Source organism: Ostrea edulis, chromosome 9 (genome assembly GCF_947568905.1).
Source record: "Ostrea edulis chromosome 9, xbOstEdul1.1, whole genome shotgun sequence".
Lineage (NCBI taxonomy): Eukaryota > Metazoa > Mollusca > Bivalvia > Ostreida > Ostreidae > Ostrea > Ostrea edulis.
The window spans coordinates 22,757,261-22,784,200 of NC_079172.1; the positions used below are offsets into that span (position 1 = coordinate 22,757,261).

The 26,940-nt window shown below is 35.5% G+C and overlaps 1 protein-coding gene across 2 annotated transcripts; it reads right to left on the minus strand.

Moving 5' to 3' along the window:
- Nucleotides 1–45: 45 nt before the first annotated feature.
- On the minus strand, nt 46–18,567 carry LOC125658055 (uncharacterized). 2 transcript variants are annotated; one of them, XM_048889111.2, is made up of 14 exons: nt 18,278–18,567; nt 13,802–13,838; nt 13,206–13,295; nt 7,709–7,807; nt 7,241–7,339; nt 7,029–7,127; nt 6,532–6,651; nt 6,304–6,322; nt 5,313–5,573; nt 4,455–5,150; nt 4,251–4,357; nt 1,095–2,297; nt 846–918; nt 46–754 (listed from the first exon to the last, which is right to left on the minus strand). In XM_048889111.2, exons 2-14 carry the CDS (start codon nt 13,814–13,816, stop codon nt 168–170), a joined length of 3,468 nt encoding a protein of 1,155 aa, XP_048745068.2. In that variant the 5' UTR covers nt 13,817–13,838; nt 18,278–18,567; the 3' UTR covers nt 46–167. The 2 variants fall into 2 exon arrangements, with proteins under 2 accessions (XP_048745068.2, XP_048745067.2); XM_048889110.2 differs by lacking the exons at nt 13,802–13,838; nt 18,278–18,567 and adding an exon at nt 13,579–13,717.
- Between the last annotated feature and the right edge of the window lie 8,373 nt (nt 18,568–26,940).

Genomic DNA, 26,940 nt, shown 5'->3' on the forward strand with positions numbered 1-26,940 from the left:
TTATGACATTTTTGCTCTCTATTTATTCAATAACTAGATACCTGCTATATGAAAGTCCATAGACAACTTTTATTGAAGTAACCTGCAAGACGATAGCTAATTACAGTATGAGACAAAAGCATCCTGTATGTCTCACAAATATACATGTATACACGGGATTTTCAAGATCACAATTTTGAGTGCCATTTTTCTATTAGCTTGTCTACCACAGCTTTCATCCCAGTGTACAGCAATGCTGCACACAGACGCAATCTGGACGGTTTTTCATCCGACTCTTTCCATTTGGAGAATATAATTAGTGCTATATAATCTTGTGGCGATCCTTTCAGTTCACCTTCAGATTCATCAACACACCTTTGGGAAATCTGCAGAAACCGAAACAACCGCTTGAAATGTTTCACCTTCTTCGATACAATTACTAGATCTTCATCCGAAATCCGTTCGTCCGATTTCGGAATGTCTAACAGGTGGGCAGAATCGAAGAACTTCTGAAATGTGAAGTTGTTCATCTCCTCCACAATGTCCCTTCGCTCGATATCACCCAAGGCTTGTACTAGTTTGTTGATGCTTTGGGGAAGAGGGTGAGTGTTATTCCAGTTGTACAGAACGTTGAAGGCTAGTTCATGTTGACATGAGAATTCGTGACGTTGTTTTTCTATAAAAGTTAGGCTAAATCCAAGAGCTGCGGATAGGAATACACATTCACTTCCGGCGAATTTGCTGGCTACATAGTCTAAGAAGCATTCCACATTTTCTAGAAAATTAACAAGTTCACACATTTAAAGTGTCTAATCATGCGCTGGTACTAAACATTTGAATTTAGTAATAAATATGTAACAATATACCTTTGACAGCCGGACAAGGACATGATTGGAGGTCAATTTTGTTCGACGTTGCACTCATTTCTTCTTTGAATTCCTGAAAGTCAGTTAAATTTACTAGTTTAAATTCAAACCAATGTTAAAAGAACTTTGTATATCAAATTCAAGTGGTTATTGCATCATTTAGCAAACCTTACTGAACAATTCTTGTATATTTGTGTTAATATGATGAAAGAAGAATTTATACTTTCATTTACCTATGCCACAACTAACCTTAGATTCAAATATCTCTTCGAGGGTATCAACACTACAGAGATGGTCACCGTGAAGTGGGCATCTAAAGCAATCTAGATCGTGGAAATCTCTTTTGCTTATATAGCAATGGGGTTTTCTGCATCCTTGACACTGCACTTCAAAAGGTAAGTCGGACTGTTTTATAGAGGTATTTTGAAAGGCGCTGTAAATTTTTAATATATCTTTCAGACAGTCTAAAGTAATGTTGTACACACTGTGAAATGATTTCATGTCTGCGGCTTTCCCCCGACGATCACTGATGTATGTGAATACTTCGATTTCATGGGCTTGTTTGTAGAGAACTGTCCATCTGCTGCGAGACAGTTCAAAGATTGCACAGTTGTTGAACAGTTGTGTTGACGACTCTGAAAAGTTTTCAAACATCGACAGAAATGCTGCGATTATTCTGTTGTAGATTGCAGGTGGCAAGAAATTATTCCTGAATGAGATCTTGAAAGATACTAATCCTACTTCAGTTGAAGAATGGACATCATTAACTATCTGTTCAGGACAACTGTCTTTGACCATTCCTGGAACGTAGAAGAAATTCTTGTTTTTGCTCCTTGTGATTAAATCCAGTCGACAAAGGACACTAAGTAAATAGTCTTTAAATGGATAAAAATTCGAATCTCTCCAAACGTCTTCTATAAGATCCATAGTCAGTTGTCCACGGTCCCTGAGATTGTTCCATCCTACAGATTTACCACTGAAATCATAATCTGAGATTCTTTCATCGGTAATAAATGATGATAATGCATCAATCACCCAACAAGGATCCAGAATCACGTTCTCGTGAAGATAGTGATCTTTGAAATAAAGGATCTTGCTGATCGAGTGTTGAAAGGCCAAGAAGTCTTGGATTTCCTGACGCTTAAATTGAAATTCATCTGTCAACATGGTCTGCAGGTTATCAATAGACAAGATCTTGCACCCACATGATCTTAAATCGGCAAGCAAGTTTTCTAAAACAACCCACTTGTGTGGAATAGCTAATCCCCAGTCGGGTAAAGATTCTGCAGTTTCCATAACACACTGACGTAGAAGGTCGAATGGTACACCCTCGGCATCTCTAGCGTCGATAAAATGACGAGGATTGATGATCATGTACTGCCTCTGAAGACTTCGTCGGAAATACTGCTCAAGTCTCTGGAATATCATCCATAATGTTTTGCCTCGCTCCTCCTACAAAGATTCAAATCCACAGACTTAATTCTCGCCATTTATCAAATTTCAATGCAAGGATCATTGAAAATTTCCCCCGTTATGAAATGACGTTAAACAATAATTCAAAAATATGTATTTTTTAATATTGAACTAAAAGTTGGTAGGTTTCAAACGAATAATTCATAATTTTGAAATTTTACATATCAACCATAACTTCTTCGTTCATTACATTAATAAAATTTCAAATACACATTTAATTTAAGCTACAATACATTAAGAAAATATATAAATCCTACAGAGAATACAAAAAGTAGTCGAAATAAGTATGTAAAGAGTGGCCTGATAATTGGTATGAAACACGTCATAACGTCCATAGAATTTGCAAAATGCTGTCTTTAAACGAGGCTGATGAAACCCCTGCAACATCAACTAATTTGTCAGCAGTAGCCTGCCTCGATTTAAAAATGAATCATACTCAGAACATGCTCTTGCGTTGGATTGATTGAATATTGTTTAACGTACCTCTCGAAAATCTTTCACTCAAAAGGAAACTTCACCATTACCGGTGAAGGGCTGCAAATTTTAGACCTATGCTCAGTGCTTACGGCCTTTGAGGAGTGAGAGATCTTTATAGTGCCACACCTGCTGTGACACGGGACCTCGCTTTTTGCGGTTTCATCCGAAGGAGAGTCCCATTTAGACGCCTCTTACGGCAAGCAAGGAGTACTGAGGACCTATTCTAACCCGGATCCCTACGGCAATAGGGAGAAAGTGAAGTCATCCCGTATGACAAAGATTCGAGCTGTTAGTTTGTCGGTAACATTTACGTTCAATAAATAAAAATCAATTATATGGAAGACCCTTTAATATCTGGGATATATCGAATCGACATATGAATGAAAATTAATATTGTTAACAGATAAAACGTCGTTGACATATCTATATGTTGAATTTAAGGCCACAGCAAGAGATTTTTATCTCGGAATAATACATAAATATATATTTATAAATCCTGCCTGATAAAAAAGCAAAGAGGTCAGCTTATACAGGAGCAATTTCCGTGCCCTGAGAATTTCAACAGACTATGTACAAATTGTCAATGAGGGATTCCAGCACATTTAAATATCAACTTCAGAATAATTGTGCATTGAATCAAAATGGTGTTTTTGAATAACTGATCACAAGATATGAATATGTTCGTGCTTCATTTTTATTGAAGAAGCAGCTGTCTATGATGTCAAGAGGCCTCGTATTTCATGTATCATTAGGCAGGTCGTCTCCACAAAAGTGTCGAAAAGTGATAAATCTTGATGCTGTTGATTTTGGAAAAGTTGCGATTTCAAATTTACTAAAAGTTCTTTGGAAATATTTAGAATCCACATTTTTCGTTGTGGCATAATACATCTGAAGTTTCTCCTTCACAGCTGTTAATATTTTCTGGAGGAGCAAAGATAAGGACTTGTTAGAGCATTTACTGGATCCAGCAATGTATCTTTGTTTGCAAGGGTTTTTATGAAGTTTAAGACTCCATAACTGATATTCATTCGTCCCATTGATTAGGATATTAAATGTGTTTAAAACTGAAGCGTTTTGAAGAATTTCATTTTTTTTTAAAAAGGAACTTGGACTTTGTAAAATACAAACATGGCATTAAAGTAAAATTTGTTTGCAATACAGTTGTAATAATGAGCCTTACAAACACGATGTGGATACACACTTTGTCAGCTAGAACCAATACATATTTCTCGTGTAATCTAATTCTTTTATCTCTTCTGGTTTACTAAACACAGGATAGATGGTACACACTTTTATTTTAATGTATATAAAATAAGATGTTAATATTCGTATTATACATAACATTCTGATGTAAATGCATTTATCTTCATATAAGTGCATACCTATGTTACTTTAAGATATGTGTGTATCATTTATATATAGCACAGGATGTTAGTCGGCATGTGTTATACATACCGCGGGAAAGCAGTCAGCGTGTGTTCCTATGAGAACAATTTTTGGATACCCTGGTACTGCATGCTTCGCATATGTGATTACAGAGTTTACCCAGAATGATATGGTGTCTAAAATATGAAATGTAATATAGTAAAGTTATCATTTTAAAAATGTATCACAGTAAATACATTTCAATATAATCTGAATACTATCATACTTCCATACTTAGTGTACTATTTGATCCTTTGATGGACTTGAATTCCCGCCAAAATTCAAATAAGTTGAACGCCATCATGTAGATGCAACTGGATGACAGAAATGTTTGATGAGTTGTGTAAAACACTTCTTGTCCTCCAAAATCCCATATTGTTATTGGCACAAGCCTCTCGAGTCGTTCTTCTGAAGACGGCACTTTTGCCCTACTAACAAGGCTTCTTACATTTGTTGATGAAGGTGATACAGATTGTGGCATGGGAAGGTTATTCGGAGAGTTGTCGTCCATAGATAGAAATGATGCAGTGGCAGAATCGCGTGAAATATCACTAACTATGGTTGCCATGGTGTTAGGGAAAGAGTCCAGTGTATTATCCTGTTTTACAGTAGGACCCATCATTTCAGATCCCTCTACTGAAGATTTGTCAAGGTGGTGCATTTCACTGAAATTGTCATGACTGGGTTTATTTTCATTTCCTTCAATCATTTCTAGAGATTTCATTTCGTCTATGGAACTTGGAGAGGATGTAGTATACGACAATGATGTGCTCTCTGCTTCTTTCACACCATAGTCTAGATAACTGGGTGCTAGAGAGGGCTGTTCTAACGATTCTACAGGAATTCTCCCTGAACACTGTACTGGTTTATCCTTTAAAGACAATTGAATCATAGTTCCTATCCGCTGATTTAAAATCTGACTGCTGTTGTCTGTAAAAAAAAAAATATTTTGAAATTGAACACGTTTACAAAATTTGGAAGCAAAAACGTTTAGTAATGCACGCAAACATTTTCTAAGAATAAATCATTTTCTAAGAAGAATATCATATTCTACAAGGAATGAACAAACACATTGATTCCACTGAGGGTCACCTTTTGAAATTGGGTAAATATGCCTGGAATGCCTGTCATATTTACATCGATGCAGATGGAGGTCTATACCATTGGTGCTGTCTGGTATCACACTAGGATCAAGTTCCCCCAGCAGCCCCTTGGTAAGAGTTGTCTTCCCCACTCCGGCTTGACCAATGAACATCAAGTTGATTTCGTAATACTCCTCTGAGCCTTGTAGCAAGTATTCACGAAACCTGGCCTCCACTTCTTCTCCAAAGTCATGGAGAAGATTGGGTTCTTCTAAAAGAAGTATAAAACATGTTTATGACATTATTTTCCTCATTTAAGCAAGAGTAGTGGCTGTTAATTTGAGTTTCTTTGTTCATCTGCCTCTCTGTCTGTAACGCCTTAATTTTAGGATAACATTTTTAGTGCCTTTTGAGTTTTCGAATGAAGAGTCTGCCTCCATGACTTGAAGATCATCCCTATTGTTTTCAGGGTAAAAAGTTTAAGTTCACCTTATTATAGTATGGAATGATTTCTGAACGATCTATAAACTTTTTTTTAGCTTTGACGATGAAACGTCACTCGATGAGTTTACATAAAAAAAACATTGACCCTTCGGTTTTTAAGGTCCAAAGGTCAAAGACACAGTCAACATTGGTTACAAATTGTCTTTCAATTATATATTAGTTTTATATAACTATGTTGTAATAAAACTTTATAAGAAGAATGTACTTTAAGTGGGAGAATAAATTCAACGATTGGGTTTGTTTGATATTGATGCCATTTTCTTTTACTCGGCTTGTACAGAATCATTTCGATCTACAGGTAACTAGCATATGCCATAAAAAGGTGATAAAACAGAAACTTTTGTGATCGTGTTTTCTTCTCCAGGTGCCACCATCTAACCTTCTGTAATTTACATCAAATGTTTTTCAACACCCCATTCTCAGGTGTTTCACTCCAGTAGAGACATCACCCTTCATAGGTATGTACATGTTAGAATGGATAAAACAAATCCTCTTACCTTCCATATCCTTCGCTTTCTGAATCAAAAATAAATTAATGATTAATGCCAAAATACCACTTCATTGTCACACAAGAGATAGCAATATCCCCTTCTTTTACAACTTTCCTTGCATTTGTTCGTAAAGATTAAAAATCTGACCTATATCAAAACATCCTCAACTACGACACAACACGAAAACAATATCAGATATACAGAAAATGGTTATTGTCCATCGTCATCATTTACCTTTTGTTCACTCTCTAAAAGCGCTACAGTTCTATACAGAGGTTCAGCTGCCTCTGTCAAGCCTTCGTCCTTCTTTTCCGTTATCTTCATCTTTGCTAAATTCAAAGGTGTATGTCCTTGCTGAAATTTTTTTGCACTTTTATTCATAGCAAAAAGCATCTGTGTGGTCAAGAAATTTGCTTTATGAACCGTTTTTATTTCAATCAAAAGGGTGTAGATTATTTAGTCAGTTAGGTAAATTTAAATCACTCTTTGACGTTTGGAGGCGAAATAGCGGGAAATAACGTCGATCAAAGATAATTTATTCTCTCTTCAACAAAATACAGAAAAATTAATCAACTTATGTTTGCGCAATATAAATCAGCTCCTGGATAGGCATAATTTAGGATTCGCAGTTTTTGGTCGTATAATTATATATTGCAGTGTATATCTACTACATTAAGTCATTGTTTGTAAATTTGTAGAAACAGGATGTGGATACCAGTCAGTATGTGTACCTTATCCAAAACGTCTATGGCGGCCTTTTCTAAGATGAGGAGCTGAACTGTTTTGAAATCTCCGTTCAGGGCTGCTACGTGCAGAGGTGTTCTACCATCCTGAACAAAAGTACACAAAAATCACAATGAACTGTATTTCTGTCAACAAAACACTCAAGAAAAATTCATTGAAACAGCAGTTTCCTGGTAATTTATCTTCCAAAATGACCTACCCTGTTTTTAGCGTCCACAAATGCTCCTGATCGAAGTAAATTTTGCACGATCATCCTGTTTCCTATGTTCGCAACCATATGCAGGGCCGTGAGACCATCCTGTAATTTTTAATGTATACTTAATAGGTCCTTGGGTCCAAGACCCAGTGGATATTAATGATCCTCTATGATTTTATGGCAGGGACAGCATCGCACTCTATACATGATAACTGTGTGGCGATGTCTCAATAAAGATTTTTCTTCATCCATTTAAACATTAAATAAAATTTGAATCTTTAATTATAAATATATTGTTACATTTCTTGTATAAAGGTAATATTTTAGCAGGCACTATGAATGATGATTAGTTAAATATGCCTCCAACCAAGGTGCTTTTCCTTTTAAGATATATGTTTTCTTATCTAATTAATGCACTTTTCCCTAAGAAAACAGAAACCAAAGGTTCTTCGCCAATCACAATTCACTTACACCATCCTCTTGGTTGACATTGGCGCCGACCTTCAAAAGGACATCCACTGCAACTGCCTTCCCCATTAAGGATGCGCGATGCAACGCTGTCGCCTTAAACTACAAACACAACAAAATGTCGCCTTAAACTACAAACACAACAAAATGTCGCCTTAAACTACAAACACAACAAAATGTTACCTTAAACTACAAACACAACAAAATGTCGCCTTAAACTACAAACACAACAAAATGTCGCCTTAAACTACAAACACAACAAAATGTCGCCTTAATTACATACACAACAAAATGTCGCCTTAAACTGCAAACACAACAAAATGTCGCCTTAAACTACAAACATAACACAATGTTACCTTAATTAAAAACACAACAAAATGTCGCCTTAAACTACAAACACAACAAAATGTCGCCTTCAACTGCAAACACAACAAAATGTTACCTTAAACTACAAACATAACAAAATGTTACCTTAAACTACAAACACAACAAAATGTCGCCTTAAGCTACAAGCACAACAAAATGTCGCCTTAAACTGCAAACACAACAAAATGTCGCCTTAAACTACAAACATAACAAAATGTTACCTTAATTAAAAACACAACAAAATGTCGCCTTAAACTACAAACACAACAAAATGTCGCCTTCAACTGCAAACACAACAAAATGTTACCTTAAACTACAAACACAACAAAATGTCGCAGCAATGAGTTCAATTAAAATTTTGTTACATTTCGCATTTCCAACCCACACGAATAAATATCCTGACTTAAACAAGATGTGTTTGTGAAACACAAATGCTCCAGATAATGGCCAATTTCGAAGATGGTCAAGGTCACAAGGACAAATATCTTGGTAACAGTAGAAAGATCTTGTCACAAGAAATGCTCATGTACAATATGAAAGCTCTAATATTTACCATTTAGAAGTTATGACCAATGTAAAAAAAAAAATTAAGAAGGTCAAATATCAAGGTCAAAAGGTTTAGTACCAACGGAAAGGTTTTGTCACAAGGAATACTCATGTGAAATATCAAAGCTCTATCTCTGTTCAAAACTGTTCAAAAGTTATTAGCAAGGTTAAAGTTTCAGACAGAATGGCAGAATTACAGAATGACAGACAGGACAAAAACAATATGTCCCCCGATCTTCGATCTCGGGGGCATAAAAATACGTTCATCTTTTAAAGAAAACGATTTTCTTTACACATGTTCAAGTGTGATAGCTTAAATATCATTTTATATCAAAAGATAAACACTATTTTATCCTGATAAGAAAGCAGAAACAATCAATAAACTTTTTAAATTTCAAATTTAAGAACGAGCCAAAGCTCCTATCATAGGGCCGAGACAACCAGAACATCTTGTTATACAGGAATAAGACAACCAGAGCATAGTGTTGTATGTCGGAACAAGACGCCCTTGACTGATTAATAGACCTCTCATCCTGATGACGTATCACCCCAATTGCATAAGACATACCATGTTTCTGCATTTTCAAAAAACCAAACCATTATCCATTTGTCATTGGAAATTAAATGATTTTCAGCAGGAAAAAACCCCCACAAATATCACACCTGAATTTCAAAATGAGGATGGTCCTCTGAATATAATTATATTTCTAAAAGCATTTGCTTAGTAATAGCATATAATAGATTACTCATTTTACCACATCAAGTTATATTATAGGACTGATGGCGTACGAGACCGGTAAACAGGAGATGCTTACTCCTCTAAGGCACCTGATCCTTCCTCTAGTATGTCCAGGGGTCCGTGTTTACCCTAATCTTGATTTCGTATTCTTTATAGGATTATGAAATTGATTACAGTTTGTTATCTTCGCCCTTTTCACCTATGAGAATAAAATCTTAACCAAATATCATTCAGGAGTTTAGCCGAGTAATTCAGCAGTCAATCAAGTTATTGAAACATACCAGAAAATGGCAACTAGAAAATGAGTTGACATTTCAAACACAGAGATTAGTACTGCCATTTACATCAAAGCAGTGTGGTAATGAAGGAAACGTTTCCGCTGGTTTGAAAGGACACAAACTTTGCAAGGATCAAACATTCAATGCTTATTCATCAAAACGTACGGCTATAGGAGTTCCTCAAGGTTCCCTGCTGTTGATATGTACATTAATGACACAACAGCAAACTTGACAAACGACACGAGATAAGACTTTAAGTATTGAAGAACACACCAGGGCCAGTTCACTCCGCGACATATGATTTTGGAGGGGGAGGGGGGGGGGGTCATACTTAGTCTAAAACAATGCACAGTTAATCTTAAAACCTAAGGAAACATATCGAATTGAATGTTGAAATATGTGACCTTGGTAATCAATTAATATTTTTTTTTATTTAAGTGGAATGGCGCCTTTATGAAAAGGCTCTAACATATCATGAATGTGACATTATGTATATCCGACTTTAAAAATAAAGATTATCATTATCATCATTCATTCAACCAGTGCTTGGGATGGGTATAGCAAACAACAGGGCTGTGATAAGCCAGATGACAGCGGAAAATTGATAAGTCATTCACCTATAAATAAACATCATAGTAAATCGGTATAGGAAGTCGGACTGTAGTGTCTACAAATAACCTGTAAATGAAAAGTATCAGAGGTCAAGGAAAACCTCACAAAGTTTTATAGAATGATCTCTTAATGAACTCTTAACACTTATCAAGAAACACAAAACGGCTTCTTACCTTATATTAGTATTGTATTAACAATGGGGTTTTTGGAAAGGTCTCTCGAACAATGTTAGCAGGGTATATGTAGGTATTTTACTGCTGTGAACATAGAAACTTTCTCTGACGATCCATTAAGTAAGTTATCATCAACGAAGGACAGCATGTGCTTTGGATTTTTAATTAAAATTTTGTTAGATAGTGGAGAGCGAGTAAAAAAAAATGTTTAAACTATGGTCAGATTTATGACTCGTACACGTTCAAATATCTTAAAAGTCTTGACAGAATATATATATATATATATATATATATATATGGGGAAAAAAGAACAAACATTCAATGTCAGCATTGTTTACAACGTATGCGCATCGGCGGACACCATATACCGTTGTTAAAAACAAATAATTAATGCGCCGCGCATCTGTTACAAATACTGGGAATATACATGTGCATGTAAAAAGTATGCAATGAATTTTCATACAATATACTTAAATTTAAAAGTTGGCATGCATGAACTTCACATTCTAGATTTAGTATGAACCACAGCAGTTTATAACGCCCAAAATGACGCACAGCATCTAGCAGATAGGTTCTTTTTATAATTGCTTTCGACGTTCGTTAAGGCAAGGTGTTAACATTGTTTTTTTAGATACTTAAAACATGTTTTGTTTCGCGTTACACTATGACATGTGCATATAACGAGACCAAACCCCGCATGATTCAGAGCACCAACGAGAAATTGTTTACTCTAAGATAGATGGGACTACAACGCTCTGTCACGTTTCCTGTTTACATGACAATCAGGCAAGTGTGTGTGTGTGTGTGTGTGTGTGTGTGTGTGTGTGTGTGTGTGTGTGTGTGTGTGTGTGTGTGTGTGTGCACATATATCAAGTATACATTAATGTTACTGCAAAACGAAAACATAAGCTGAGGATTGGATGAGAGAGAGAGAGAGAGAGAGAGAGAGAGAGAGAGAGAGAGAGAGAGAGAGAGAGTGATTTTAAGTAAACAGCTGGTTCAAAAGAAAGTTTTCAATAAATCAGATAACCCATTCTTTAAACTGTTGATCCATTGTAATGGTTTACAGAAAGAAAGAAAGCCCTTCAAAAATCACAAAAAGAAATAAAGCTCTCGGTCCACCTCCACAAAAAAAATACAGAAAAAATAAAGCTCTCGGTCCACTTCCACAAAAAAAAAATACAGAAAAAATAAAATTCTCGGTCCATCTCCACAAAAAAAAAAAAAAAAAAAAAAAAAAAAAAAATACAGAAAAAATAAAGCTCTCGAGTTATCGTAGTAAAGAATGTGAGAAAATCTTTGGAACAATCTAGTTTCTAACACGGGACCCCTGCATTGCAAGTTAGATGATACAATCACTGAGCTGTCCAGATTTGGTTATTACTACAATATCGAAATTAAACCTACTTCTGAAATCATAAAAGAACTCTTCGATCATCATATCAAGAAGATGAAAGAATAATTTTAGAGAAAACGTCAGAAACTTCGCGTACGTCATTAGATATCAATAAAGGGGGTGGCTATTGCTATTGTTAGGTAACAGAGAGTGAGTGACACGGAATCTGCCGATAGTTTACGTTCTTAATCCCACATAGGGGAAACCCTGCAGTTTTGACTACAGTACAATATTACTCAGACTGAAATGCTTTCTCGTTTGTTTCTGGTCATACTAATGTACATTGTAATCAAAAGATAAATTTCAATGATAAGCTGAATTTATTTTGTATTAATTAGTCGTAATAACAACGATAGGATTCAAACTTTAACTACTTGCAAGATCGGATCGTTGAATTAAATATATATCGCCTTTTTACTACTACAATGCAATGTTTTACAAAATCTTTCTGGAAAAATATCATCATGCAGAAGCAGAGTTCATTTACATTTCACAATACAAAAAGAAAAGAAAATATCCTTCGTTATTTTCAAACAAAAACATGGATTAGAATTTTACTTGTAACTTTTATGTACATTGTACGCGCGTATGTGTACTATTGTTTCTTATCATTAAATTTATTATCATGTGCCACAAGGTTCAGTTTGTTGTGATATATAATTAGACGTTAGCAATTAATCGTTTGTTTTTCAGTTGTTTGATGTCTATTTAATCCATCAAGTTTTCAAGGTTTCCCCTGTATGGGATTCCTGCGAGCAAAAGTCATAAATCTGACCTTAATTAGTTTACATGGTCTTTCCATCGGCTCTAAGTCCCTATTATCTAACAAAAGTTTTAAAAATCAAAAACACAAGCCGTTCCTCTTTAGTGATATTTAACGGTCATTTTTTGTTCTTTGTTGGTATGTATTGGGGAGGGGGATGGGTGTCAACCCTTTGCTTCTTGTATCCGTGTTTTACATATACACGCCGTAATGTTAACGTATTCAATAAACAAAACAATAGGTTTAACAATCGTAATCTGATTCATAAAAATAGAACAAAATAATAATTGTTACTAGAAGGTTATAAATTTCATCATCTTCGACAATAAAATTTTATTTGATAAGCTACTCTCCTTGTAAAACATGCACATTGAGACATTTGATATAGGATCTAAACAGATCCTGGTTATAAGGGGGGGGGGGGGGGGGGGGGGGGGGGGGGCATTCAATCTAGGATTAATAGCACTTGTATTTTATCATCCCGCGAACTTTTGTCACACTATCACCGAGTTGTATCCAAACATGGTTGTTGGATATTTGTTTTCTGAAATGTTAGGTTCCTTCAAATTCCTTAGGTTTCTGAGTAAATGGTGTGGTTGTCATACTTTGTTAACACGGGATACATACCAGATCAGTGGCTGCATTAACTTTGGCGCCATTTTCTATCAGTTGCCTTGCCTCTACTGCGTCTCCATTCAGAGCCGCTAACCACAGCTTCTACACAAATCAACAATTCTATCATTACTGTAACCTTGGTACTTAACTCTAACAAGTATAATTCTCATTTATACTCTGTAAGTAAACTACATGTGAACAACTGCGACTGAGATTCACCGGTGAAGGCCCAGCCGTGCCGAAACTCAGCCGAGATTATTATACAAAAGATGTTACATGTGTAAAAATTTGAATTGCAGCTTTCAATACTTTATTAATGAGAAACAGGAAAAATTTTAATCACTTTCATTAACTGTGTTATCAAGTGCCAAACGTAATTACTGACCTCAAGAATAAATCCGTTATTTGCCATTAGCCATTACACGACTACTCGCATCATGAATAATCCGATACGTTTATGTAAACCATACCCGGATATTCCCCAGAATTTACCTGTCACACAGGATATTTACTCAGAGGTGAAGTAAAATTTCTAGATCAAATTCAAATTCCATTCACACTGTACTTGAACTTAATCCTTTTTATATCTCTGTCCCAGGTAAACTTACCTGTTGAATGTCCATCTCCTTCCGTACTGAGGAATGTCTGAAATTATAATGTGCAATCTTAATATCATTGCAATCGCTTCGGTTAGGGTGTTTAAAACTCGGTAGCACTTAATAATTACGTATATGAATGTTGGCAATGTTAATCAATTGCTTTGGATATTATCATTATGTTTATTATAAAGATGCCACGACCTACAATTTTCTATACATACCATTAAAAATCTTTTTAACTGTATTCTTTAGTAGACCATTATGTGCGTAATTTGGTATCCAATGTATAATAAGATTTTTTTTTATAAAAGCATTCTCTTCCTATAAATTTCAATGTACAAATTCAAGGTGAAATAAATCTTGAAAGCAGTAATCAAATGGTTTGTAAATTCCTATGGTGGAACATTTCTATTTCACCTTGATACCATGACTACAAAAATTACAACATACATTTATTAGATATGAAATATGATCCTAATGCTACGAACACCTTAATAGTTATATCGGTTCTTCGGTGACCAACCGCTCAGAAAAAGATTGTTTAATATTCAAAACTTGAAATAATTGTTCTGCTTATATCCACAGAGTGTTTCAGTATTATTATCCTTCTTTGTTCAGAAAATAACAACATATGGTGAGTTAGTAAGTAAGTAAATTTATCTATTATAGTGACATGCGTAATACAACTTTTGCATTTCAGTAATATAATTTTACACCCAGCCAACGGACTGATATATCGCTCTCAGAAATTTAACACAATAAATGATGTCTGTGCATATACGGTCATTTGAATATATATTATTGTAATTAAATTTTGTGGCTTTCCTTAAGTATTTGTCTGGTGTTTTAAGAAATATAAATAAATAATAAGTATAAAAGTAGCATAATGACGACATCACATTAACAAGCATTCTGAGAGTATTGAATGGCAATGCATATTCCCCAACAGCAGAAAAATATCTTGACGAGAATGGAATGCATTTTAAGCTTCATGCGTAATTTGTCAAAATTCAGTCTAAAAATATAATTCAAAACATCTTCAAGTGCAAATATTTTCTTAGTCCAACAGCCATGACTCGGCAAAAAAGAAACGGACCGGTGTTGTAGCATAGAATTCCCCCCGCATAGACTTTACCTCCGGAAAAACGGGCCCGGGATAGACATCCCCCCCCCCCCGGAAAGATGGGCCTAGCATAGAATTTCCCCCTAAGAAGGATTAACCCGGGTCCAATTCCCCCTAGGAAAAACCGTCCCAGTATAGAATTTCCCCCTAAATGACAGTACGTTTCCCCCCCCCCCCCCCCCCCCCCCCCATCTTACATTTTAGATATGTATCCGTTTCCAGTTCTATTACTAGAATTCTCTTGCTTATCTTGACCTAGGAATTCTTATTTGTTTTTAATTTTGAGCAAGGTCTTGTGTATGGTGAACAATCACCATCTTATGAATTTTTTTTTTAAAAGGAAATTATTCAAATCATGTAATGGTTTATCAAAATTCAATCAGACATCTCAAGTCTTTATCGTTATTTACTAGTACTTAACATTTGAAATAGTGAAGATGGGAAGAAGATTTGGTTTTTTTAAATTTAAAATTTTGAATTTAAATAAACGAGAAAATAAACTACTTTTACTTGTACAGTTCATCTATTTTACTTTTCAGATATTTTAATTGTATATCTTTTAGTGGACTTTTTACGAAAAATCCTAATGATATTGACCATCGTTAAAGTCATTTGGGAAGCATATTGTATTTACAATATGCATTTCAAAGTTTTCAGCGTGTAAACCCAATTTAAAAAAAAAATATTCATTTGTTTATGAAAATCGTAATACTGATGAACGGATATCTATTTTATTAAACTATAACAAATGAAATCCTGAACCGGAGGGGGGATTCTATACCAGGGCGGTTTATCCACCAAGGGGAAACTCTATACTGACTTTGTATACAGGGGGAAATTATATGCTGGGGCGCTTTTTCCCCCTATTGGAGGAAATCTATCCCGGGCCCGTTTTTTCGGGGGGGGGGGGGGGGGAGTCTGTGATACAACACCGAAACAAAATGCAACATGCCATGGTAAAATCAATGTACCAAACATCAGATGAATATCTGCAAGCAAAACGAAAATGAAGTGCGGAAATTGGGTATTTGGATTAATTTCGAAGTCCAAAGGTCATAACTCAGCAAATAATCAATGGATCGGTGTTACATAGTGAGACTTTCCCCGGAAGACAGGCTATATAGTGAGACTTCCCCCGGAAGACTGGCTATATAGTGAGACTTTCCCCGGAAGACAGGCTATATAGTGAGACTTACCCCGAAAGACTGGCTATATAGTGAGAAGATTGGCTATATAGTGAGAAGATTGGCTATATAGTGAGACTTCCCTCGGAAGACTGGCTATGGAGCGCCAAAATAACATAAACTCATATAGTTGAAGATGGATATCAAATCATTTGATGCACGCTACGATTCAATTAAAAGAGCAATACTTCAATTAATGCGCGTGTCTTAATGCGCGCAATAATTCTCATCAATTGAATTGATGCGCGCATCAAATCAATTATTTCTCTCATCAATTGAATTGATGCGCGATTAATTCAGTTGATGTGCGCAATAATTGAATGGATGTGCGCATCCATTCAATCGATGAGAGCAATAATTGATTTCATGTGCACATCAATTCAATTATTGCGCGCAATAACTGAATTGATGATAAGATATCTTTAATTATTTGAGTTTATGTTAATTTGATGCTCCGCAGATGACTCACTAAATGTCATAGCCAGTCTTTCGGTTGAAATCCAAAAACAAAATCCAGACCAAGCACGTAGGGGGTGGGGGGTGGGGGGCGCTTACTATTAGTAGTTTGGGGAAGTCTCACTATATACCCAGACTTACATTCAATCATTGCAGAAAAAATTGCACAACCCGCTTCATCACCCGATGAAACAACAAAGAAAGCAATTTTATTGTTTAAATGAATATCGCATGTTAACTGGCTTTATGGTCATTGAGACTGGCTTCAGGGATCAAAAAGTGAGAACAGACACTTCATAGAAATGGGTTGATATACATTTTTAACTTAATTTGGTTTTAATAAGTACAATTATAAAATTTCTTTAAATAAAGGACTTGCAAGTTTTCTATGATGTTTAAAAAGTTGAAATATATTAACACCCAACACCCCCATATAACTCCATACAAAACGTACTTTCCCCACTGTTTATGGATTTGAAAAATCATGGAAATAAATTACATTTGACACGGTAAATTGTATTTAATTTACTTACCAGAAAGATCAATTTAGTTTTCATTTCCTTAATCTTTTTTTCAGGGGGGGGGGGGTGGGGGTAGTAGCAAGTGTTGTTAAACCAAGTTAACACATAAAGTATACTGCGGTATAAAGATTATAAGTCAATGAAATGTCTGAGGAGTGATTTCACTTCAAATCTGCTTAAAATGTGATTTTAAAAAGTCAAGTTTATATACAAAATATCTTATTTTGGACCGATGTCTGTTCTTATTATTATTATTATTTTTTTTTTTTTTTGCAATAGAGTATAGATTAGCTTAACCGGGATGTAACTTAAAACGCAATATTTAATTTACACTGTAATTCTCCAGTGTGTTACCCACCTCTTACATTATGTTAATTTTTTCAAAGCTGTGCTATGCGTGCACAGACCTTGTCACATCTGAATAAATTCAAATTACACAGGCACAACGTAACGTCGCGTTCACATTGCACTTGATCCGGGTTAAATCAACTCGCCTCGTGAAAAAAAATCATTCTAATCCACAAAAAAATGGGGTCTACATTTCCAGAAGAGATGAAAGTGCCATAAAGTGCAATTACATTAATTGATTATAATAATAATAATACAACGTCGATAGTTGTATTACATATAACCCTGGATTATAACGAATACATTCCTTCCATTGAGATGGGGGGGGGGGGGGGGGGGGAGGGGGGGGGGGGGGGGGCAAACAAACAAAAGAAAGAGGGGAAATCCTCACAAAAACAAAAACCCACAAGGAATCTGAATGAAATTTGACGTTTTATTGTTTTAACTTATTAACCCCACCCATTCAATGCCTTTGACTATCGACTCAATGTAAGAGATACATTTGGATCCTATAAAATTAATAGTAGTAAAAACATGAGAAAGGCGTCCTGTTAACCCTACCCATTCATCACTCGAGGCTAGTATTACCTCCCGGTATGTAGTAGAAAGTGTCAAACGATAATAGTTACACACTTCACGTCTAAAGAGGGTCAAGTTCAGGGCCCAATATCAACGCCGGGTAACCCCGGACCCGAGTTAACCCGACTTCATCTTGTACTACATGTATATGAAATGTTGTGGGGTTTTTCCCCCAAAAAAGTATCCATCATCAATGGTCGAAAAGCAATGAAACAGATTTTAAAGCATGCTGAGATGTGTTCAGAGGTAAAAAGAAACAAAGGTGGTTACTTACGACTTTCTAGTGTATTCCGTGCGTGTAACTACGTTTTCATTCCTTCGAGCCTGTGTGGTTTTGAGTCGTTCTCATCTTCGTCTGTCACAATGGCGCAGAAGCGTGATTAATATTAAAACAACAAGATGTTAGATATGACGAAATGGACAAAATTGACTAAATTGCCACGCGTCCGTGTCACGTGTAGTTCCATGTTACAGGAATTCCCGTTACATTGTCGGAATAATGCCGCGTCTCAGTCAAGCAATTTCACCATTAAAATAAAAATAGTTTATTTTGTAATCATGGTTCACTGACTTTAAACGTAAACAGAGGGTTCACTTCCTGCTTGTAGTCTCTTCGTTATTCATGCATATCTTGTAATATTTTATTTCACTAAAATATTTGATATTCTTTGATATCTGACATTGCACGGGGTTGTACATAATTTTCAAAGCAATCATACCCCCACCCACAATAACGGGAGAGGTTTTCTAAGTTGCTAGAAATTGTAACTAATCCCTCTGTATACAAATGGCCAAATCACACACACACACACACACACACACACACACACACACACACACACACACACACAGATATATATATATATATATATATACACACATATATATATATAATGTATTTTAAATATATACTTTAAAACACAATGCTCACTATATTCTTACGGTTCGTCACAGTACATTTACGATGTAGTAGTCCTTAGTGAAGTCATATCAGTTTGACAAAGATTTCATGTGTTTTGGAAGTGCCACTTTCTAATCTTTTCATCTAAGAAGCGTGCTACAATTATCATATTTAGATTTCGATTAATGAAAATGAACTATATTCTGTACAATTTAGCATTCTGAATAAAGCATTCAGGATGTACGATATGCCGATGAATCTATACGAGTTCCTTGTTTGAGTCAAAGTCATTTTTCTGTAAGCATCAAAATTTCCTTAATAGTGATGGATAGGTACATGTGCCCCCGTTGATTTTGCTGAAATCTAATATCAAGCGCGGATCCAGAGGTCCGGACCCACCTTTTGCGACTAAAACAATTAAGTTATCAGTTTTAATGAGTCTTTGAGTCAACATTATATGAAAAGGTGAATACTTACATATAATAGCATCAGTCAAATTCATCAACACCAGTATATAATTTAATTCTAGGATAAAAAAAAAAAAAAAAGAAGACGAAACACCGATATATCTTTTCGATATCTTCGTCAGATACAAGTATTCTTGAATTCTTAAAAGAACATGTAGCATAAAAGTTTTTGTTTAAGAAGCAGACAAAAGTGAAAAAGAAGTGCCAGGAAATGCTCAGAATGCAGGATGTTGCACTATTTACCGCAGAGCTACTGGGGGCCTAAGTGGCCCCAAGATTCCAGACCCCCTCCCCCGGTCTATTGGGAGTAACCTTTAAATCAGTTTTTTATTATTTATAATCAGATCTGAGATTGGCGATAACAATGACTAGAACTTGGGAAATAAGTGGTAACGCAAATCGTCATCATTTTCGAAAAATAAATTTGTTGTAGTAAGTGTTTGCAATGTCTTCTAAATCTTATATTGGTTAAGTCCACAGGCACTTGTTTCTGTAAATGACTTATGACCTCTGTATACTAATAACAACACAAGGTAACTAGCTTCAAATGACACCCCTGAGAATGTCGGCCTGTTGAGCTTCCAGGGAATATGCTATGTAAATGTATTTACTACCATTGTATTGTACAATCATTCAACTTAAAAACCATGTATGACATGACTGCATTCATTGCCTCTTATCGCCGAAAACTGCAACAAAAAAATGGATTTCCGTTTAATACCACGAAGTGCTATGTACTGATACCGCACAGAATGAAAATTGTATATTCGTTGTGTTGAAAAATAAAGTCTCATTGTTTTATTATCACAATAAATTGGTACGATGTTTATTACCAAAAAATCTTGAACATATTGCTTTGTTAACAAAATAAAAATTTTGAATTGAAGACGCTGTACGCTATTTTTAGTTACTCAAAAAAACCAAAGCTGTTCGTACGTTTCGGGATTTTACATGTCATCAGAAGATAGAAGCTAAGACCTCCCGAGTGGAGATTTAAAAATATTTTCGTGTCGGAATCATTTCTGATGAAGATAATAATGAAATTATGACTTACTGTAAATACAACTTCGTTAACTAGTATGAGACATATTTCTGCCAATTGCATGATCTATGGAAAGGTCAGAGAAAATACAGATAAAAGATTATTTGGAAGTATGCAAAATAGAGCAAGGAAAGTTTTTTTAGTGATGTGTTATTATGTTCCCCCAAACAAAGTTTGGGAAACATATTGTTTTTACTCTGTTTCTTCTTATTATTATTATGTTCCCCAAACAAAGTTTGGGAACATATTGTTTTTACTCTGTTTCTTCTTCTTCTTATTATTATTAAGTGATTCTTATCTAGTGATTCTACTGTTTATTATGTTCCCCAAACGAAGTTTGGGAACATATTGGTTTTACTCTGTTTCTTCTTATTATTAAGGTCTTCCGTCTCCTGCGGAAGACCTTACTATTATTGTTCGCGTTCTTCTTCTTCATTATTATTATTATTATGTTCCCCAAACAAAGTTTGGGAACATATTGGTTTTACTCTGTTTCTTATTATTATGTTCCCCAAACAAAGTTTGGGAACATATTGGTTTTACTCGGTTTCTTATTATTATTATTCTTTCTTTCTTCTTGGGACTTTTTTGTCCACGAGTGTTCTCAGAAACTACTCAAGGGATCAATATGAAACCTTTTTAGGATGATAGTATACCATATGTAGATGTGCGGAACGAATGTCATTTTCTCTGAAAATGCATGCATGTGCATGCACGTGCATTGAATTTTTTGTTTACAAACTTTGGAATCAGTCTAACTTTTTTATTTTTCAATGAAATCGTTTGCTATTTATATCATAGGTATAACATGGGACCCTCAACTGTTTGGCATCGTCAAAATTTGAATTTTGCACGCGCATGCACGTGTGCTTCAATTTGATTGGATAATACAAAACCGTTTATAACATTCATGCCAATTAAAGAAATTGAATGATATTTACAGGATAGGTAGACATGTCAAATATCTACAGATCGATGTAATAAAAATTGCAAACGCGCATGCGCACGCACGTGCATTGTCTTTTGAAGGTTCAATTCTTTCAATGACCCTAACTTTTTTGTTTTTGGTCAAAATTTTTTCAAACTTGTATTGTATATGTATCTTGATATTCTTAACAAAAGTGTATAGTCATAACTACCATCCGGCACGTGCATGCACGTGTGCTAAATTGTGATTGGACGATTTTCAAATCGCAATAACTTTCTTATAAATGATGGAAACAATATGAAATTTATACTGTAAGTATATCTATCAAATGTCTATTGAATGACATCAACATTGATGCTGAGTCATACTCACGTGCCCGTGTATGCACGTGCATAGCTTTTCTTTCATTTTTCGGGTACTAAAATGGTCATAACTATTGAATTAAAAACTCAAATGAATTCAAATTTACCCTGAGGATCTATGATATGAATGTCTGTGAAATGGTGTCAACAAATTTTCCATTATCAAAATCGCGTGCGCGTGAATGCGCGTGCATTGTAATTTTTGACGTCTAAATTTGAGTATTGGTCTATAACATTTTGAGATTGCAATGAATAGGTTTGAAAATTAGGTTGCAGATATGTTTTAGGCCTGTCAATTTATTAATAGTCTCAAAATCACTTCCCTGCACGCACTTGCACGTGCGCTTAATTCTGATTGGACAATTTTGAAATCCCAATAACTTTCTTGTGAGTGAAGCAATCGATACCAAATTCATATGGTAAGTATATTGTTCAAATGTCTATTGAACAGCATCAACAAAATTGCTGTGTGGTACTCACGCGCACGTGTATGCACGTGCATTGATTTCGGTCTTTGTAGTTTTGAGTTGCCGTTAATTTCTAGTTTTTCATTGAACAGTTGTGAAACTTCTCTTGTACTCATATAGTAAGACTTCTAATGTATCGAGATGGTCGAATTATTTATATGCACGTACATGCACGTACGTGCACGTGCACAAAACTCTCAGATCTTTATAACTGATTTGAACTAGTATAAAATGGACAGAATGTTATAAGATAGTTATATATTCACATGCTCCACAGTTTGCATTGGTCAAAACAACTTGTACTGAAATAAATGTCACCACTTACTAAATGGGGGAATGTTTGGGGAACATGTGTAACGGTCCCCGTTACAATAAGTACTAGTTATGTTCCCCAAACAAAGTTTGGGAACATATTGGTTTTACTCTGTTTCTTATTATGTTCCCCAAACGAAGTTTGGGAACATATTGGTTTTACTCTGTTTCTTATTATTATGTTCCCCAAACAAAGTTTGGGAACATATTGGTTTTACTCTGTTTCTTATTATTATGTTCCCCAAACAAAGTTTGGGAACATATTGGTTTTACTCTGTTTCTTATTATTATGTTCCCCAAACGAAGTTTGAGAACATATTGGTTTTACTCTGTTTCTTATTATTATGTTCCCCAAACAAAGTTTGGGAACATATTGGTTTTACTCTGTTTCTTATTAATTAAAGAATCCACCTAATGGATAAACTCCAACAAAAAAACAAACTGGCAGTAATAACAGTATCAGACTCATTGCAGTGAATGAAAGACACAAGCAACGTTTTACAATTTATTGATATAACAGCAATGGTACATTCGGGATATACTAAAAATGGACAATACCGGCCGCATGTGAAAACATTTTGTGGGGTAACTGGGGAGTCGCCCAGTGAGCCAGTTTAACTTAACTTGTAAGGGGTACACTGGGGGGCCCGAGTAAAACATTCAGTGCCCAGACCTGAACGGACGCCAGCGTTCTAAGGAGGTAAGCGAGACCCGCCCTTCTCACCCTGTCTCCTGCAGTGCTACCTGGTATGTACATTATCATGTTGGACATAAGCCCTTAACATGCATCAGACTGTAGCATCCCCTCACTGAAGTGAGGTGGATGTGGCCCCAACCGTCCCCGGTGGTGGCCCCACTATTCATTGACTTGTTTGAACTTTTACAACTTATAGTACTGTAAATTGCCCCCTGCTTTAGAAGCAGGTGGGGGAAACAACCAGGTTTTGGAGCTTAAACCGTCATCACATACCATTACCGACTCCCCAGCCCCCCCCCCCCTTAAACATGCGACAGTCTAATTAATTAGACTAAAATTAACAATTTAACCTAAATTAAAATTCCCCATAACAGTTAAAAAGTTGTTTCAAGGCACTCCATCCCGAATGGCAAGCAGTCACACTTGGTGTGGTCCAGGTTTCACCATTTACTGCATCAATGTAACCTGTTGGGAGTCATCAGTTGCGAACCTGTGAAAGAGAAGGAAACAACAGAACCCAAGAGAAACAACATGTAAATATACAAATAAAAATGAGGGGGGGTGGGTGGGTGCTTCGGTTGGAAAAAATGTAATGATGGGTCCGATCACAGGGAGTACCGAGTGTGACGTAGTGCATACAAATTAACTTGTACCAAGAGCCACTAAAGTCACGTAGACCCGACGTACAGGGTGTATCAAAATTAATACGGACTATTTGATATAAACTCAAATAATCTCGATTATTAAGGTCTTCCGTCTCCTGCGGAAGACCTTACTATTATTGTTCGCGTTCTTCTTCTTCATTATTATTATTATTATTTTCCTTGGTAGTACACGCGTTTTTCTCAACCATTTCTCGATCGATTTTCACGAAATTTTCAGGAAAGATGTCTTTTGGTGACGATACTTTGCTTGCAAAATTTCGTGCTTGACGTCACTTCCGGTCAGGAGTTATCTCTCTTTTAGTGACTTTTTGAAGGGCCTTGTTGTCCACACATCTCCTCCGTTAGTTTTGAAGCTAGAGTCTTGAAATTTCTACACAAGATAGAGTAAACATCTTAGAAGATTTGTGAGGGATTCGATTTTACCGGAGTCGATTTGCCTAAACGCTCGCCTGGACCTGAAAAAATGGATGCCAAAATTTTTCGCCGATTTCGGCGATTTTTGACCTTTGACCTCCAATATCTTTTTTCTTGCAAATATTTTGTTAAGACATGTAGAACAAAAGTTGTGCACATTTACGAGATCTTTTCGAAAATATCAAGATTTTGGGGCTAGCCCCTTCAATTAGGGATCTAGAAGGGCTCAAAGTCTAGATCAAATATCTCAAAAATCCTTAATATTTTGGTATAAGTCAAAGAACAAAAAATGTTCATCTCAACAATCCAAATCTATTCATATAAAAATTTAGGTCATATGTTACGTAATAAGGGATTTTAAGGGCCAAAACCATAAATTTTTTACCCCTTGTATCTCGAAAACGACAAATATTTTGAAAAGCAATAAAGAACAAAAGTTGTTCAGAATGATGATGTGAACAATATGCATATTTCGTTTTTACCCTATGTGGCCCCGTTAGGGAGCTACAGTTTGGCCCCTAAAAATTACTTCTAGAAATAACTCGAGAACGGTAAAGAATTTCTAAATACTTGTTGAACAAAAAATGTTTGAAATGTCATGACCTTTCTTACGATATCAAGCAAAAGGGGCTGACCCTTTAAATTAGGGGCCCAGAAGGGTCCAAAGGTTAATGAGAATATCTCAGAAACTATTAATAGTTTGTAATAAGTCATTGAAGCGGAAATGTTCATCTAAACGAGCTTGTTCTTATCAAATCAAAAAGTAGGTCATATGTTACGTAATAAGGGATTTTAAGGGCCAAAATCATAAATAATTGATGCCTCATATCTTGAAAACGACAAATATTTTGAAAAGCATTATTGAACAAAAGTTGTTCAGAATGATAATCTAAACAATATGTACATTTCGTTTTTTCCCTATGTGGCCCCGTTAGGGAGCTACAGTTTGGCCCCTAAATATTTCTTGTAGAGATAACTCGAGAACGGTAAAGAATTTCTAAATACTTGTTGAGCAAAAAATGTTTAAAATGACAAGGCCTTTCTTACGATATCAAGCAAAACGGGCTGGCCCTTTAAATTAGGGGTTCAGAAGGGTCCAAATGTTTTTGAGAATATCTCAGAAACTATTAATATTTTATAATAAGTTGTAGAAGCGGAAATGTTCATCTCAACGAGCTTGATCTTATCAAATCAAAAAGTAGGTCATATGTTACGTAATTAGAGATTTTAAGGGCCAAAATCGTAAATATTTGACGCCTCATATCTTTAAAACGACATATTTTTTGAAAAGCATTATTGAACAAAAGTTGTTCAATGTGTCATAACCTATCGATCAATATCAAAAAAATGGGTCTGTGGGCCTCATGGCTCGCCTGTAGAGTCGATTTTTGTCGATATCAGTCGATTTCAAAAACTTGTAACTGGTAAATATTTTGTAAGGACATATTGAACAAAAGTTGTTCAGTTTATCGAGATCTATCGATTGATATCAAGAAATAGGCCTATGGTCCTAATGGCTCGCCTGTAGAGTCGATTTTTTGTCGATATCGGTCGATCTCAATAACTTTTTACAGGTAAATATTTTGTAAAGACATATAGAACTAAAGTTGTTGAGTCTATAGAGGGCTAACAAATGACATCAAGAAATAGGCCCGCGGGCCTTATGGCTCGCCTGGAGAGTCGAATTTCAAACAGTTTCACCGCAACTTTGCTTCAGAAGCTTATGATATGAAAAATTGATTATATCTAAAGTGTCTTAAAGTCGGAAACTAAATTGGGACTCATTTGTCTTTTTTTTTTTTTTTTTAACTCCGAGTGCATCAACAAATCGGACTGAAGACCTACTCGTTGCTCGCAACGAGATCGTGTCTAGTTATTTTTATTATTATTATTATTATTATTATTCTCCTTGGTAGTACACGCGTTTTTCTCAACCATTTCTCGATCGATTTTCACGAAATTTTCAGGAAAGATGTCTTTTGGTGACGAGACTTTGCTTGCAAAATTTCGTGCTTGACGTCACTTCCGGTCAGGAGTTATCTCTCTTTTAGTGACTTTTTGAAGGGCCTTGTTGTCCACACATCTCCTCCTTTAGTTTTGAAGCTAGAGTCTTGAAATTTCTACACAAGATAGAGTAAACATTTTAGAAGATTTGTGGGGGATTCGATTTTACCGGAGTCGATTTGCCTAAACGCTCGCCTGGACCTGAAAAAATGGATGCCAAAATTTTTCGCCGATTTCGGCGATTTTTGACCTTTGATCTCCAATATCTTTTTTCTTGCAAATATTTTGTTAAGACATGTAGAACAAAAGTTGTGCACATTTACAAGATCTTTTCGAAAATATCAAGATTTAGGGGCTAGCCCCTTAAATTAGGGATCTAGAAGGGCTCAAAGTCTAGATCAAATATCTCAAAAATCCTTAATATTTTGGTATAAGTCAAAGAACAAAAAATGTTCATCTCAACAATCCAAATCTATTCATATAAAAATTTAGGTCATATGTTACGTAATAAGGGATTTTAAGGGCCAAAACCATAAATTTTTTACCCCTTGTATCTCGAAAACGACAAATATTTTGAAAAGCAATAAAGAACAAAAGTTGTTCAGAATGATGATGTGAACAATATGCATATTTCGTTTTTACCCTATGTGGCCCCGTTAGGGAGCTACAGTTTGGCCC

Bases quoted from the DNA above. Each gene is read 5' to 3' on its own strand.
- LOC125658055 (XM_048889110.2), bottom strand. From the start codon at position 13,605: ATGGCAAATAACGGATTTATTCTTGAG. The intron at 13,296-13,578 runs GTCAGTAATTAC...TGATTTGTGTAG, and splicing joins ATAACGGATTTATTCTTGAG to AAGCTGTGGTTAGCGGCTCT. The intron at 7,340-7,708 runs GTAAGTGAATTG...TAAAAATTACAG, and splicing joins ATGTCAACCAAGAGGATGGT to GATGGTCTCACGGCCCTGCA.